We start from the raw sequence: 16796 nt of genomic DNA, 5'->3' as shown, positions 1-16796 counted from the left end.
ATACTCAGAACTTAATCCTGTCCCCCTGGCAGACCCTTTGCTGCTGTCTGGGCTCTTCAGTAAGCACTACCTGATCTCTGGAATTGACTTTTAATCTCTGCCCCATAGACCGCCACAGTCAGTGATGGCAGACACAGAGAATAAAGAGATGGCCAGGATCACATTTGTCTTTGAGACCATCTGTTCTGTGAACTGTGAGCTCTACTTCATGGTGGTATGTTTCCCTCTCTTTTTCTGCTATGGGGCCTCAGGCAACCATAGGGAAGGTTGGCCCCGCTGCCCCACTGGCACATCAACGTAACTGACACCCTGCTTGTAGTGACTTCACAGAGGAAGGGCCCAGACCATCCATCAGGGACTTCACAGTTTAACATGGGTCTGACCAACTGCGATGGCCCCAGGGATGGCGGCAGTGTGGGAACCTTGCCATCCACCAGCCACCCAGCAATTGTACTGTCTTCACTTGTCTGTCTTGGGTTCAGGGTGTGAATTCTAGGACCAACACTCCCGTGGAGACGTGGAAAGGTTCCAAAGGCAAACAGTCCTACACCTATATCATCGAGGAGAATGCTACCATGAGCTTCACCTGGGCCTTCCAGAGGACTACTTTTCATGAGACCGTAAGCTCCTCCCCTTCTGCAGACCCGTGGCTCTCAGGAGAGGCCTCTGAGTCAGGACGATCCCTGGCATTAGCTTAAGTATGAGTGTGAGGTTCAGAATCCAAGGGTTAGAAGGATCTTAAGGAGTCAAGCAGAGAACTGCCTATTCCGGCCCCTGAGAAGCACCCAGCCTTGTCCAAATGACTTCCAGGGAAGATGACACTCTAAGTACTAATACTTTTTTTCCCCTTTCACAAGGAAAAGACCTACTTTTTTTCATATAACATTATTTATTGCATATTTCCCCCACGGCTCTTAATATTTTTAGTAAACATTTAGAATAGGTTAGTCTTGGTTTGATGTGACACAAATGGACACAAAGAGCTACTGTTTAGTGAGTGAAAAGGAAAAAAAAAAAAAAAAAAAGGATGCTTCCAAGACTTTTCTCAAGTATTATAGGGTAAAGAGGGTTAAGTAGGAATTTGCTATTTCTAGAGAACTCAATGGCTGCTGGTGTCTCAGGCCTCTGCCCTCTTTCGTCTTGTTTCCAGGGCAGGAAGTATACCAATGACGTTGCCAAGATCTACTCCATCAATGTCACGAACGTCATGGATGGAGTGGCCTCCTACTGCCGCCCCTGTGCCCTGGAAGCCTCTGACGTGGGCTCCACCTGCACCGCTTGTCCTGCTGGCCACTACATCGATCGGGATTCAGGAACCTGCCACTCCTGCCCCCCTAACACAATCCTGAAAGCCCACCAGCCTTATGGCGTCCAGGCCTGCACGTCCTGTGGTCCAGGGACCAAGAGCAACAAGGTGCCAGCAATGTGTCATGCATTCTAACCTCGGCCCTCTGGATGGGCCGCCTCAGAGGGTGCCAGGACCTGGGGGGGGGGGGGGGCTCCTGAGGGGCTGATAACCAAGCATTCCCTGTAGCTTACTCCCGGGTTAAATCCTTGAGGACACCCACCCAGGCTGTGACCATGGATGGCAAGTTCTCAGGTGTAGACGTTGGTTTTCAGGGTCTAGGCCTCAGTCAAGGACAAGTCTCATCTTCAGGAGATGGGTTAGAGAGATCTGTGACTGTCTGGTGCAGAGGTTATTTGGCATCTCTGCAGAGACCTCAAGGAAAGGAATAGGAGCTCGGGTTCACATTCAGCCTACTTCAACCCAGACTTGTCATGGGAATTTGCCCCCTGTCCTTTGGGAAGGCAACCCACCTTTGCCAGGAAGGACATGCAGTTAACTGGTGTTGCTCTCTTTTATCCTAGAGATTTTTCTAAAGTAGAAACACAGTGCTATTTCCCCCACGTACTTTCTAAAGCTAAGAAAGCCCCGTGACAGAAAGCTCTTAGGTACTTGTTAATTTATAACAAATATAAATGAATTTGTATTTTATTGATCACAACCACATGAACACACATACTTTATGCAGTCCACAAAAGCTGCTCAGTTTGGCTGTGCAGTAAATGCCACAATTCTGTAGGCCCTGGGTAACCTCTTTTGGGCACCCTAGACTTTGCCACAGACTTCCTCCCCTGGGGCTCCCTCTGCTGCTGTGGGAGGGAATGGCAGTTGCGTAAGGCTGCTGCCGAATGGGGACACTAAAACAGAGCCCCGGAGGGGGTTATGGGAAATAAGTTCCCTTTTGAAGGTCAGTGTCCTGCAGAGAACCTGGGAGAGAGGAGGCAGGGTTCTGTGGGTTTTAAATGGGGAGGGAACAAGGCTTGTATCTTCTCTTCTGCCATCCTGAACACCCTCGGTCCAGTTAGCACTTCATCTTCTGCTTCAAAGCAAGAAGGGCTACCTTGTGTATTGAGAGAGTTCTATATCCAGGCCTAGAGACAAGGCTATAAAAATCTGACTGAATTCTTTACTAGACACCAGTAGATTTGCGTTTGTACATCATATATGTGCTAATAATTGAATTGTGAGAGGCACATGAACCCCCACTAGCCCATTTCCCTTCTTTTAATGTCCACTCGATCTGTACACCCGCTTCTTGCTCCCCTGGGCTGGACCAGGCTGGGGACGACAGCCACCGCTCTCCACCACAGTCTCCTCCAGGCGCTGCCCACGCAGCGGGCCTGACGGACCCTCTCCCCTCAGATCCACTCTCTGTGCTACAATGACTGCACGTTCTCAATCAACACTCCGACCAGGGTTTTGGACTACAACTTCTTGGCTTTGGCAAAAACCATCTCTCTGGCTGGAGGGCCAAGCTTCACTTCCAAAGGGCTGAAATACTTCCATCACTTCACCCTCAGTCTGTGTGGAAACCAGGTAAGGTGTATGAGAGCTGATGGGTGTCATATCGAAAGGGGACACCAATGGGTCAGAGCCAGAGATGACACAGGAGCAAAGCCAAAACCCAGGCAGCAGGTGACTGAGGAAACTGAAAGGTTTCTAAGTGATTATTATTCTCTCTGAAGACCTTTTCCTCTAAAGTTAGATCTTTGGATTATAAACACTTGGGAAAATAAAGGTGTTTGAGATAAGATGTTCATTTACTCCTGCCTGACTTTTATTCTTTCTAAACGAATATGTAAATACAATGCAGGAGGAAGATTTTGTTCCCTTTAAAAAGCAGTCTTCACTAATCATGGAACTTGTTATTTGTTTTCTCCCCCCCCCCCTTTTTGTAAATTTAAATTTTAGTTAACATAGGGTGCGGTGTGGTTTCAGGAGTAGAATTCAGCGATTCATCACTTACTTAACACCCAGTGCTCATCACAACAAGTGCCCTCTTTAGTAGCCATCACCCATCTGGCCCATCCCCCACCCACCTCCGGCTGTCAACCCATAGTTTGTTCTCTCTCATTTAAAGAATCTCTTGTGGTTGGTTTCCCTCTCTTCTCTTCCCTCCCCTTCCCATATGTTCATCTGTTTTGTTTCTTAAATTCCGCGTATGAGTGAAACCATATGGTATTTGTCTTTCTCTGATTGACTTATTTCGCTGAGCATAATACCTTCTAGCTCCATCCACAGTACTCCAAATGGCAGTCTTTTATTCTTTTTGATGGCTAAGTAATATTCCATTGTATATATACCACATCTTCTTTGTTCATTCATCAATCAATGGACATTTGGGCTCTCTCCACAGTTTGGCTATTGTTGATAAGGCAGCTGAATTATCAACAATCTGAATCTGTATTTTTGTATCCCTTGGGTAAATACCTAACAGTGCAATTGCTAGATCATAGGATAGTTGTATTTTTAGTTTCTTGAGGAACCTCCGTACTGTTCTCCAGAGTGGCTGCACCAGTTTGTATTCCCACCAGCACTGCAAGAGGCTTCCCCTGTTATTTGTTTTCCAAAGTCTGGATAAAATAAACTGTTTGTAGTTCATCTCTAAGAACCTTTGCTGACAGGAAGTAATGTGAGGGACACCTGGGTGGCTCAGTCGGTTGAGTGTCCGACTTTGACTCAGGTCATGATCTCACAGTTCGTGGGTTCGAGCCCCATGTTGGGCTCTGTGCTGACAGCTCAGAGTCTGGAGCCTGCTTCAGATTCTGTGTCTCTTTCTCTGCCCCTCCCCTGCTCATGCTCTGTCTCTCAAAAATAAATAAACATTTTTAAAAAAAAGGAAGTAATGTGAAAGGCTTTATAGGATGTTGAAAGAATGTTACCTTCAGCCATTTCATGCTGCTGCAAATATTTTAGATCCAAAATTCACAGGCAGAAATGTAAACAGCAATCACACCACTACTTCACTTAACTACATCACCAACAAGCCAGGATTTGCAGTTGGAGAGTGAGTTTCAAATGTTACAAAATAAAGAGCATCTTGAGTCTTTAGTCTGTGACCTTGTGTGGTGGTGAGGACTTTACACTGTACAGCTTTTATTTCTTTCTATAACATACACAAAACATTGATTTGTGTTTATATAGAGAACATGCCAAGAAATAAACTAATCAATGTTCTATGTCAACTGTGTCTTTAAAAAATAAAAAAGAAAGAAAAGAACTAATCTATGGAAAGTTAGAGATATATATCTCTATCTTGTCTTTCAAAGTCTTTGAAGAAGTTAAAATGAAGCTTCCAAAGTGAGTTAGTGATAACTCAGGAATTGAGACTGATTAAAGCAAGACCCATGTAGCAAAAGTTTCATTCAGTGAGCTGGGAGGGAGATGAAGATGGGGAATTTGGAGAGATTGTCTTTTTTCTTTGCTCCTTTTATCTTTTCAGAAATGCTTACTGTGTACTGTCACACTGCAGACTGGCAGTTCAAAGACAAAATAACTCTTTGTCTTACCATAATGTACAGATTTCTTTCTGTTCTCATGTTCCTTATTTCTTGCACTCTAAAAAATAAACTAAGAATCACCAGATTTGGCAAGTGACAATAGCTTCATTTGTAACAAAATTTAGAATATTGAAAATCCTATATCGTAAATGCCTAATACACTTACATTTTTTAAATTTTTATTTTTATTTATTCATTTTAATTTTTTAATGTTTATTTATTTTGAGAGATAGAGAGACAGAGTGCAAGCTGGGGAGGAGCAGAGAGAGAGGGAGACACAGAATCCAAAGCAGGCTCTAGATTCTCAGCTGTCTGTGCAGAGCCCGACACGGGGCTTGATCTCACAAACCGTGAGATCATGACCTGAGCCAAAGTTGGACACTCAACCAATTGAGCCACCCAGGCATCCCAGAAAAAATTTTATTAAGTTTTAAACTTTAATCCCAGTATAATTAAAATACAGTGTTGCATTAGTTTCAGGTATATAATATAGTGTTTCAACCCTTCCATATATTTCCCTGTGCTCATCATGATAAGTGTGCTCCTAATCCCATCACCTATTTCCCCCATCACCTCCTCCCACCCCCCACGGCCTATGTCCTCTCTGGTAACCACCAGTTTGTTCTCTACAGTTAAGAGTCTGTTTCTTGGTTTGCCTCTCTCTCTCTTTTCCCCCCACTTTGTTCATTTATTTTGTTTCTTAAATTCCACATGAGTGAAATCATGAGTATTCGTCTTTCTCTGACTGACTTATTTCACTTAGCATTGTACTCTCTAGCTCCAACCATGTAATGGCAAAAGGCAAAATTTCATTATTTTTTTATGGCCGAACAATATTCCATTGTGTATGTATACCACATCTCCTTTATCCATCAATATATTGGTGGATACTTGGGCTGCTTCCATAATTTGGCTATTGTAAACAATGCTGCAATAAACTTAGGGGTGCAGGGGCACCTGGGCAGCTCAGTCAGTTGAGCATCCAACTCTTGATTTTGGCTCAGGTCATGATCTCAGTCATGAGATCAAGCCCCACGTTGGGCTCCATGCTGGGCATGGAGCTTGTTTAGGATTCTCTCTCCCTCCCTTCCTCCCCCTGCCCCTCCCCCACTCACACTCTCATTCTCTCTCTCAAAATAAAGAAATATAATTTTTTAAAATATATTGAACAAATGATTTTTTTAATGTTTATTTTTGAGAGAGAGAGACAGAGTGTGAGTGGGGGAGGGGCAGAGAGAGAGAGGGAGACACACAGAATCTGAAACAGCCTTCAGGCTCTGATCTGTCAGCACAGAGTCCAATGCGGGGCTCAAACCCACGAACCAGAGATCATGACCTGAGCTGAAGTCCGACGCCTTATCGACTGAGCCACCCAGGCATGCCCCCACCAAATGATTTTATATTAGCAAACAAGTTATATATTGATACTCCACAAATTTAACATTTTTATAAGAACAATATCTCAATATTTCCTCTATCACAAAATCTCCAGGAGGAAGGAGTCTTATGCCTGCCATCTTCCAGAGTTCTCTACAGTGAGAGTTGTTATGGAATATGTATTTCTTGGCATGTTCTTTATATAAACACAAACTTTCTTCTCTTGATACATTTTAAAAAATGGAATAGGTTCTAATTGCCTCTGAGATGTCCTACCTCAAGGCAGGGAAGGGGTTAGTAACGGGTCTGTTTCAACTGCTGGGCATCTCTGTCTGGAAAGTACTCCCAAGACAAGCACAGTGGAATCACAGCACTAAGGGAGATACAGAGAGGGGAATGTGAACCAGGCCGGATGTCCAAACATTGCAGGGAACCGGTCATATATTTTGGTAGCTATCTAGAAAACTGGCCGGGTAAGGTGGGCCAGTAGATGAAGAGCTCCAGATTGTTTGCCACCTGTCACGACACCACTCATATGAGATTCCCACGTGACTGCATGGAAACAAAAAGGCTTGCGACCCCTGGGCCAGGGTTCCAGAAACTAGGGCACCTAGTCCTTATTTTTAGCTTAAAAAGAAAATCTGTCTTATAATTAGATCTGGGATGAATCATTCCACTGCAACATACCATCAGAAGGCTGAAATTTCAGATGTGAGAATGCTGCGCCCTCCTTCCTTTAGGGAGTTCTGTGACCATTCACTCCTTCCCACTTCTTCCTCCCCATGTCTGCCAACGCAGGGTAAGAAAATGTCCGTTTGTACTGACAATGTCACTGACCTCCGGATTCCTGAGGGTGAGTCAGGTTTCTCCAAATCCATCACCGCCTACATCTGCCAGGCGGTCATCATTCCCCCGGAGGTGACAGGCTACAAGGCTGGAGTGTCCTCACAGCCTGTCAGCCTGGCTGACCGACTTATCGGTGAGTAAACCAGCCGCTGCAGCCTGTGTGGGCTTGTATGTGTGTAGGAGAGAGTGAGGCCACCAGGCTTTCAGCTACAAAGGCCCCAGGTGAGGGACCCAACCTCCTGACCTCTGTTTTCTATTCCACTCCCTGGGGCCTCGGACAAACCTTGGTTCACCCTTTCATGAGCCACTCGGGGATGTGATGAGATGGAGGAAGGTTGGATGTTGACAGGTATTGAAAGACTTGAAGTGGTTGCCAGCTCATGCTACTAGTGACAACTAATTAGGAGCTCTAATTTGGCAGGGGTGACAACAGATATGACTCTGGATGGAATCACCTCCCCAGCTGAACTTTTCCACCCGGAGTCCTTGGGAATACCGGACGTGATCTTCTTTTATAGGTGAAGATGAGAGACCAGGCCGATGCAAGGGAAACCTAGGCCCCTCCACAATTTCTGGTGCATCCCTCTCTCCAGCCACCTACTTACCAAGCCAGAACATATCTGAGGTCTAGCAGCTCCACCCAGCAATGACAGCTCTAGGCTGGGAGTTCACTGATTCCCAGCTTCTGGGGTATTATTGGGGCAGATCTGCCCTGGAGGCAGGGAGAAATAGAGGATTATCAGTGGCTGACTTCCCTTCCGGCCTTAGGGGACTCCGGTGTTAACATATGCTAACCTTTCCTGGACCAGTGCCTTTCCCCTTCACCACATCTCCCTGATCCCCACACTCTCGGTGTATAAACCCAGGCCTAAGCACTCCCAAGTCCTCACTTCCCCAGCAAGGGAACTGTTCCATGTTAACATCAGTGACTCTCCATTGGCACAGGTGAGTGATTCATTCCCCTGCGGGGGTTGGCTTTCTCTGCAGGTCCAATGATGTGACCCAGTCCTGCAGTTCTGGGAGATCAACCACTGTGCGTGTCAGATGCAGTCCACTGAAACCCGCCCCCGGAAGTCTGTCGCTACCTAGGTAAAGGGGTGTAACAAAAGGTCTCCCTTCTTTGGACTCATTTCATCCCAAGAGCCAAAGAGAAGACGGTCTGAGAGCCATGAATGGGCTCTTGGGGATACAGTCAGGGCTCCAAATTCTCAATCTTCAGATGTCAGGAATGGGGCAGAAAGAGGAGTCAAAGCTACTCTCACATTCCCATAGTATTATGGGGACAGCAGCATAGCCAAGTGATTATTTGATTCATCTCCTCCCCTTACTAGCTATGTTATTGTGCATACATTTCTTATCTCCTCTGGGCCTCTTTTTCCTTATCTGTAAAATGAGGATAATAATAAGTTCCCTCAGGGGTGGTTGTGAACTTGTGGACTTCTCTTGGTGTCTGGCGTGTACTTACTATTATTAAGATGAGTAACGTTTAAGGAATCCTAGGAATCTCCCTGCAACTAAAAGACCCAATTCTGAGTTTAATAGCTGAGTACATTAAATCGAGAATTCTGGAACCAATTTGATGGCTGTACCCCTCCCCCACCTCCTTTTTTTCCCCCTGTAACTCCAACTAACATTTTGAGGGGCACTAGTGTCTTTTTTGTGTGTGTATTTTTAAATTTTCTTAATGTTTATTTTTGAGAGAGACAGAGTGCGAGTGGGGGAGGGGTAGAGAGAGAGAAACTGAAGAAGCCTCCAGGCTCTGAGCTAACTGTCAGCACAGAGCCCGACACAGGGCTCAAACCCACGAACTGTGAGATCACGACCTGAATTGAAGTGGGCCGCTTAACTGACTGAGCCCCGCAGGCAGAGGGGCACTAGTGACTTGAGGAAGATGGTTTGGGAAATGTTGCTCCTAAGAGCCGCTCAGAGAGATGGGGAACAAAGCAGGACATTTTGACCCAGCAGTGGTGTCAGAATGTAAGACCGCTGTTCTTGTTGGTATTAACATCACAGTAAAGTACATAACAGATGTCCATGACTTGAAGTCTGTTCCTGAAACCCACGCCCCAGGAAGCTGCATCAAAGAGGCTTTTTGCAAAATGTCACAAGTGCATGGAGAGAACAGGAGCCTCTGAAGGGTTGGTTGGGGCAGCCATGCTAGAGCTAGACACCTGACATTAGCTCTCATAATGTCAGCAAAACAAACGGGCAGAGGGTAGAGAGCCCAGGCAAGGTAGGGAAATCGGAGAGCAAGACCTGTGTTGAGAGTAGGTGGAAGGGTCCTGTGGGGCTCACAGTTTGGCAAGGAGAGAGAGATCAGGCAAGTGATGAGATGACGGGACTCCCACCACCCGGCCAGTGAGCACTCACGTCTCTTTTCTGCTTTGCTAGCACATGCTCCGATGGGACCTGTGACGGCTGTAACTTCCACTTCCTGTGGGAGAGTGTGGCTGCCTGTCCGCTCTGCTCCCCAGCTGACTACCACGCTATCGTCAGCAGCTGCGTGGCTGGCATCCAGGTGGGTTTCTCTCCTTGGGGACATCCCACGAGAGAAGGGAATGCAATCTCTGAGTTCCTCGTTTTTCTCCCCAACAGAAGACTACTTACGTGTGGCGAGAACCAAAGCTATGCGCGGGTGGCATCTCCCTGCCTGAGCAGAGAGTCACCATCTGCAAAACGATCGATTTCTGGCTGAAAGTGGGCATCTCTGCAGGCACCTGTACTGCCATCCTCCTCACCGTCTTGACCTGTTACTTTTGGAAAAAGAATCAAAAGTACATGATGGGGTACTGGAGTTTGGGGATGGACGGGGCTGGATCATTGAAGCGGGAGGAGAACATCCGAGAGTTAAAGTCATGGGGCTGTTCTCTGGAGTTGGCCACAGACCCTGTGACTCTGGCCAGAGACTGGTTGAGCCACTTATCCAACGTAGGCATTGGTTATCCTGACTCCCGAAAAGGGACAGTACCACACGGCAGACTATAAATGGCTGTTAGATGCTCAAAAGCAAAGCAAAAAGTATCCTAAATCGGTTGTTATTTATTAACAATTAAAATAATAACTTTATGACTCCAATATTTCTATTAAGCTTTGGGAACATAGAAACAGTCAGCCTTAAGGAAAAAGATCACTGAACTGGAAATCAAGGAAATCAAGATTCCTTTGCTTTAGGCCCAGCCCTCACACCATTTTGCTGTGCTTCCATTTCCTTATCGATGGTTGCCTGTTTATAGCAACCTCTCTCTCCTCCCTCCCTTAGTCCACATTTTGTTGTCTTATGTTTCCCATCCCCCTGTCTCCTAGACTGGAGTACAAGTACTCCAAGCTGGTGATGAATGCCACCCTCAAGGACTGCGACCTGCCAGCAGCTGACAGCTGTGCCATCATGGAAGGCGAGGATGTGGAGGATGACCTCATCTTTACCAGCAAGAAGTCACTCTTCGGGAAGATCAAATCATTTACCTCCAAGGTAGGGAGGCGGGCCAGTGCGCTGAGGTCAGGCTGGAGGGCTGGAGAAGACACCAGTCCTAGGACATGGAATGTTCCCATGCTGTTCAGGGACCACCACTCTGTTCCCCACCCTCCCTACTGTTCTATGCTCCCACCTCAAATTCCTGGCTTCTGTCTTCTGTATTTCCACACCATTACTGTTCCCACGGGGCCCAAGGCTGCTCTTGACCAGGCTCCTTCTCTCCCAACATGCTCTCCAGTTGATGAACTGTTTGGGCCTTTTAACTTCCAGAAGGCGTATTGAACCATCCACGTTGTAAGAATCATTCCCCCTGCCCCCCTCCCCACTTTTTTTTTTTGGAGGGTGGGGAAGAGGTGATCTCTAGGATCGACTTCGGATAGAAGTGAGGCTCTCCTTTGACCAGTGGAGGGTGCTATCCCCTGATGCCTGGGCCCGGTCCTTTGGGGGCTGAGTCAGCAGCTAAGTCTAGGCTGCTCACCACCACTGAGCATTGTGGAGCTGGGAGAGAGAGTAGGCTCCGTCTGTGTGGGTGGGTGAGCAAGCCTGAAGCTCATAAATGCAATACTGACAACACTGTCGCTGGATGTGGGCCCAGCAGAGAGCACCCAAGCAACTCCTCCAGGGCCACAGCCCTCTGCAGCCCCACTCTAGGAACCCACAGCTCCCTGCTGCCCTGAACCAGTTCATCAAAGGGGCGTGGGCGGGGAGGGTGAGGAGAGAAGAGAGAGGACTGGAAGGTTGGGGAGGGAAGGAGGGTGGGTAGGTGTATAGATTGTGGAATCTCATTCCCTTTGTGCTGACCTATCTGGGGAACTCCCTTGGCGTTTTTCAGGAAGTGTGTGTGTGTGTGTGTGTGTGTGCGCGCGCGCGCACGCTCTTGTGTGTGCAACCAATGGGAGAACAATTTACCCTGGGACCCCTGAGTCCTCCTGGGCTTTTGGAATTCAGCAAAGATGCAAGGCAGAGGGTTTTAAAGATTTTTCTTATCCTCTGACTGACTGAAAGGACCAAGAAGAATAGAGGGAATCTTCTGTCTGTTTCCACAAAGCCACTGGAAACAGGAATTCCATAAGGGTTCCTTCTGTCACCTCTTTTCTATTTCTCTCCTTTGTTCCACAAACTTGCCCCCCCATCCCACCCCGTGCAGCAGCCAGCTCCTGTCACCATCTCTCTTTCAGAGGACTCCTGACGGATTTGACTCGGTGCCACTGAAGACATCATCAGGAGGCCCAGACATGGACCTGTGAGAGGCCCCGCCCTGCCTCCCCTGCCTCCTCACCTTGGCACATCACCTTGCAAGCCTGTGGTGATTTGGGTGCCAGCTTCCTGCTGGAAATCTCTTCATTGTGGCCTTATCAGAAGAAGTTTGAATTTCAGATTACTGTTTTTTTATAGAGTACCCAAACCCTACTTTCTGCTTGCCTCAAACCTGTCAAATACACCCACACTTTGTTTGTATATTACTCCCTTGCTTGCATCTTGTTTCCCCAAATGGTCCAGCCTCACCAGAGCCATGGCTTTGTCTGCTCATAATTCTTACAGCACTGGAGTGAAAAGATTTCTCTCTTCTTAAGTATAGAAACAACTTCATCTGTCCTCTTATTTAAGGGCAGAAGCAGCTGGGAGTTTTTCTGATGATATGCCCTCAGCTCCTGATCTCTTTAGGAGAGAGGTTGGGGAAGGAGGGTGTGGGCATTCCCTCCTGGACCTGCGTGGTAGTCTGGATTCATCATCCCTGGATGACCAACTCAAACTGAGTTTCATGGATAGGCTGAGGGCAAGGTGAGTAAGGCGTGGGGAAGAAAAGGCTCAATAAGCACAAAAGAGAAGCAACAAGGAAAGTTTTGTTTTATTTTTTAAACTAGGTACTTCACTCCCTTTTCCTAAGTAAGTGATAAATATTCTCACAGAAGCCAAAGGAAAAAGTGCACCAAGAAAATGCCCCAAGCCGTGGTGGACCTATTCTCCACATTTTTTTTTTTTTTTAACATCCCACCATCTCCCTATAACACTAAAGAGAAAAGGGAAATGTTCTAGCTTTATTCTCTGCTTGCTTTTACCCACAGAGATGACAAACCCTACCAGTAAGGAAAATTGCCTGTCCTTGAGGGCCCCATTCCTAGAGGCTTGAGCCGTATCATGGAAGAGGGGTATCTTATTTTGAAAGAACACAAGGATGCAAAGGTTTTAATGGGGTCATACCAGGGGATCCACCCCACAGTGGGATGGACCTGAGGTGGCCAAGATGTCTGGTCCTCAGCTTAACTCACTCATCTGCTCAGCTATGGAATAAACATTTTCTAAGCTGGCCAAAAGACGAAAGGACTCCCAGCCCCTACTACAGCCACGGAACCAGATCAGTCTTCAAGGAGGAAAGAGTAGAGGGAGTTGAACCAGGTGTTTAGCAAACGGAACAACTCACACTTTCAAGTCTCTATCCTTCTCCTTCTCCTGTTCTCACTCCCTATGTGCGCTAAAAAACTAAAAGGACTTCCTGATTTCTGGCAGCATCCTTTTTGAAAGGTGAGTAAAGTGAGTGTCCTCTGTGCCCCTTTTCTCTACTTTTGCACCAAGTATAATCAGTGGGCTTCACGTGACTCCAACAGCAAAACCAGTGTAAGAACTTAATCTCCTATTTTCTTTCTACTACTGGGAATTCTCCTTCCCTCACTATCAGGCTAGCACAACCGTCCCTCGGTCAAGGGCCCAGTTGCCCATGCTTGTACCCATCCCCTTTTTTGGGTGGCCACTTGGTGCCCAGAGGGTAGGTAGAGAATGGGGATAGCATTTCTAAGTGGTTTGTCTGCCATAAAAATGGTCTGCTGGTCTGGTTAGCCCCTGCTGCGCTGGCAGTGTGGTCTTATAAAAGGGTCAGTGAGAACCAGGTCCTGGTGTCACTCTGAAGAGATCACTGCCTTCAGTGACACTCTGCTGTCACTGAAGGCAGGTAGTCCCTTTGGTTCAATAAACCTAGAAACTTGGGGGGGGGGTCTTCCTCTTATGGGAGTCAGGCTCTCAGACTCTGCAGGAACGTGGGAATGTCTCCCACCAGATGCAGATACCTAGCTCCTGAACTCCAGCCTCAAGTTTTCTGTAGCCTCGGTATCACCCTGAGCATCTGCTTTCCCACTGAATAACGTTCTTTTGTGACAAGAGCCATATAAGGGCCTTAGACCACCTTCAAACCAGTAGGAAGAAGTATATGCCCTGTTGACTCCTTTATTCTGACCTCTGGAAACTGAGTGCCCCCAGAGCAACCTCAAACTCTACTGATTCGATGGAGTTGTAATGCTTTAAGCATCTCCTGTTTACTATCGCTTAGTGTGCCGACTTCCCTGTGTCCTGCCAGAAAGCTCCTGAGTTATGATATCAGGGTCACCTGTGGCGTAGACAGATATTTTTTTAACTCTACTGAGATATAATTCACAAACCATACAATTGGCTCATTGAAAATGTACAACTTAATGGATTTTAGTATATTCACAGAATTGTGCAGCCATCACCATAATCAATTTTAGAACAGACACATGTTAGATTTTATATGGGAAAAGTGTTTAGCTCTTAAGCAAAGGCAATAGTGGTTTGCTACTGGGGGAGGGAGTGTGGGCTCCAGAGACAAAATATTTATATCCCATTTGGCTACCTAGAGTTCTAGAAGACACAAGTAATTCTCATCATGTAGGCATCACCTGACTTGGCTGGGAAAACAAACAAACACTGTGGTGTATTCAAGGTCCGGGAGATTTCTTACGCCAACACAACTTTTTTTGTTTCTTTTGGTCTGACTCTACATTAAAGATAAGACTGACTATATTTATACAATGGAGACTTTGTAACTGATTTTTCAGCTTTGTGAAACCAAATTTTTCTCTCATCAGGACTGCTTGGATTTCCTTTTTATTCTGTATTCCACGAGTTTGTAGGAGATGGCTATTGCATGTCATACTTTTTTTTCCTTTTTTGTGTGTGAAATAAAAACATATGTTTCAAGTTGTTTTTCTCAAACATGAGTGGGGTGGCTGGATGGGTGAGTGAGAAATGGAAGTGTCCTTGAAGCTTAAACTGAAGATGAGGATGATTCTGGAGCCCCGGAGTGACAGAAATGAGCATGCTTCAGAGCAATAGGGACCTAGGCTAGAAAGGCTCTCACCACCTGTCCAGGAATGAGCCAACAACCAAACCCTGCTTCTGCGGTAATAAAATGCATCTATCTAATGATGCCTTCACTCCCCAAACTGGGTGAGGATCAAAGAGACAACACATAAAGCACTTAGCATGTTCTCTCCCTTCCTTTCCAGTTCAGTTTTCTCTTTGGTGCCACTGAGGCCAGCCATAGGACACTGTATCTATGAAGACAAGTAAAAGCCACTGCTTTGGGTGTGACGTGGATTCTTATAGAGCAGATGTGGACAAAGTCCTAGAGGACATCAGGACCGGCCATTTCCAGCAGTAGCTGGGTCTTCCTGCTTTACTGTGTCCTTTCACTCTGGTTGAGGCCATGTAACCTCCCAAAAAGATTTCCCTCAACTGGTTGTTTCCCTCAGACTGAGGTACACCTGGTTGTGCTAATGGTTAAATATTTAAATATCATCCCTGCTTATAATCAGAAAGTCTAAACTAGAGGCAGGTAGTATCCTCATTAAATAGATGAAGAAACTGCATCTCCAACAGAATTACTAATGTGGCGTGTAAGTCCCTAACAGCCTACCTGCCCCTCTCGGCCCACATTGCTTCTACTCTGACCACACAACTGTTAACTGCCCCATATAAGCTCTTGCATGCCTCCCTGCCTTGCCTGGCCTATGCCTCTGCCTTTGCGCCTTCCTTTTCACCTGATAGACCCCCACCCAGCCTTCAAAATCACCCCACTGTGAAACTTTCCCCGGCTCACCCAGTGGGGACACACGTGAAGACACGATGACATGGGAGTACCACAGTTAACTTACATGAATTCAACCGTATGTTGTGTCTAATGCATCAAAGAACAACAGACATGACCAAGCTTGAAAGTGTGGGGGGACATAAGTGAATGATTTTAAGGGTTTCCCAATCACTGACAAAGAAGTGAAACACATGGTCAGGTTACCAGGCAAGAAGATACTAACGACTTGGTCTAAACCTTAAAGAAGACAATTAATTGAGAACCACAGAGCAACAACGCCTATTGAAGAGACAGAAAAACTGACATAGGGTTGCATATAAAATGTATATGGATAATTTAAGAGGTATTTGAGGAGAATTTAGAATATACACTAATTCCATTTTAGTGCTCAGGTTAACAGTCCCACAGAAAAGGTAATACCCCAAACCACACAGTTTGGTAGAAGAACGGACACCTCATTCCAATTCTAACAGAGGGAGAGGTGGGATCAAAGTGCCCCAAGATCCTGGCAGCTTTCCCTGACCCATGTTATTTTTAGATGGTTCCTCCTTCATTGTCCAAGGATGGCAGCATGAACTTCCTTTGTTACTGTGTCTCTCTGACAGAAGGGAGTGGGCAGCCTGGAACTGGAGGTGGGGTTGCCAGTTTCTCCTGAAACAGGATGATAAATGTCACTGTACTGTGTGAACCTAGAAGAGTGGGTGCTGCACCAGTCTGGGGAAGGGGTGAATAGTGTATCAGAGACAACTTCCTGGAGGAAGAAGAAATTAGCCAAGTGGGAGGAAGAGGGGAGGGAAGGGGAGCTCCAGCTAGAAGCACTCTGTACAAAGTCTCAGAGACAAGAAAGGGGAGCTACAAGTAGCTCAGCATGCGGAATGTGAGGAGGGAATGGCAAGAGACAAGGGGAACATTTTAGAGAAGTTGGTAGAGGGGAGATCATGAAGGGCTTTGACACCTATGTTTGGACACTCTCCTGAGGGCAACAGATGGCCACCGAAGGTTTCTAGCAGGGGAGTGAGAGGGTAGGGCTTGCATGTCCAACACTGAGAAAATCTTCAGATCCAAGAAGAAAAGAGAAGTAAAACAAGGCCCAGGAGAGCCCTCCTACATTAACCAGCACCAAACTGCTAAAAACTGAGGGTGGCATCTACGGCTGGGTGCCCACCCTCTTTTCTTGCTCCCTCCCTGCAGGTACTCATTCCCTCTAGGCTGCCCACCAGCTGCCCAGGACCCCCAAGGCCATGTCTCAACTAGGACTCTACTTCCCGAAACTGCCACATGCTTCTAACCCCTTAGCCTACTCCCTGTAACTCACTTACCCAACAAGGATATAACAAACACCTACCATGTGTAAGGCATCACGCTAGGTCCCAT

At 46.6% G+C, this 16796-nt stretch overlaps 1 protein-coding gene across 2 annotated transcripts in view; it reads left to right on the top strand.

The window, feature by feature from the left end:
- Positions 1–14530, top strand: part of ELAPOR1 (endosome-lysosome associated apoptosis and autophagy regulator 1) — a 72403-nt gene extending 57873 nt beyond the window's left edge. The window contains exons 12-22 of one of the 2 annotated variants that reach the window (XM_039251095.1): positions 109–214; positions 483–620; positions 1151–1414; positions 2708–2881; positions 7021–7201; positions 7490–7586; positions 8056–8157; positions 9460–9586; positions 9664–9842; positions 10372–10537; positions 11719–14530. In XM_039251095.1, the coding sequence (XP_039107026.1) occupies positions 109–214; positions 483–620; positions 1151–1414; positions 2708–2881; positions 7021–7201; positions 7490–7586; positions 8056–8157; positions 9460–9586; positions 9664–9842; positions 10372–10537; positions 11719–11787 (1603 nt within the window). In that variant the 3' untranslated portion in view covers positions 11788–14530. Of the gene's footprint in view, positions 1–108; positions 215–482; positions 621–1150; positions 1415–2707; positions 2882–7020; positions 7202–7489; positions 7587–8055; positions 8158–9459; positions 9587–9663; positions 9843–10371; positions 10538–10778; positions 11250–11718 lie in introns of those variants that run through there. The other variant, XM_039251096.1, reaches the window with a different exon arrangement.
- The last annotated feature ends 2266 nt before the right edge of the window (positions 14531–16796 follow it).

The sequence above is a fragment of the Hyaena hyaena genome, unplaced genomic scaffold (genome assembly GCF_003009895.1).
Source record: "Hyaena hyaena isolate Hyena2069 unplaced genomic scaffold, ASM300989v1 scaffold_390, whole genome shotgun sequence".
Lineage (NCBI taxonomy): Eukaryota > Metazoa > Chordata > Mammalia > Carnivora > Hyaenidae > Hyaena > Hyaena hyaena.
Note: the sequence above shows the minus strand (reverse complement) of the source record. Positions and strands in the feature narration are given on the sequence as shown.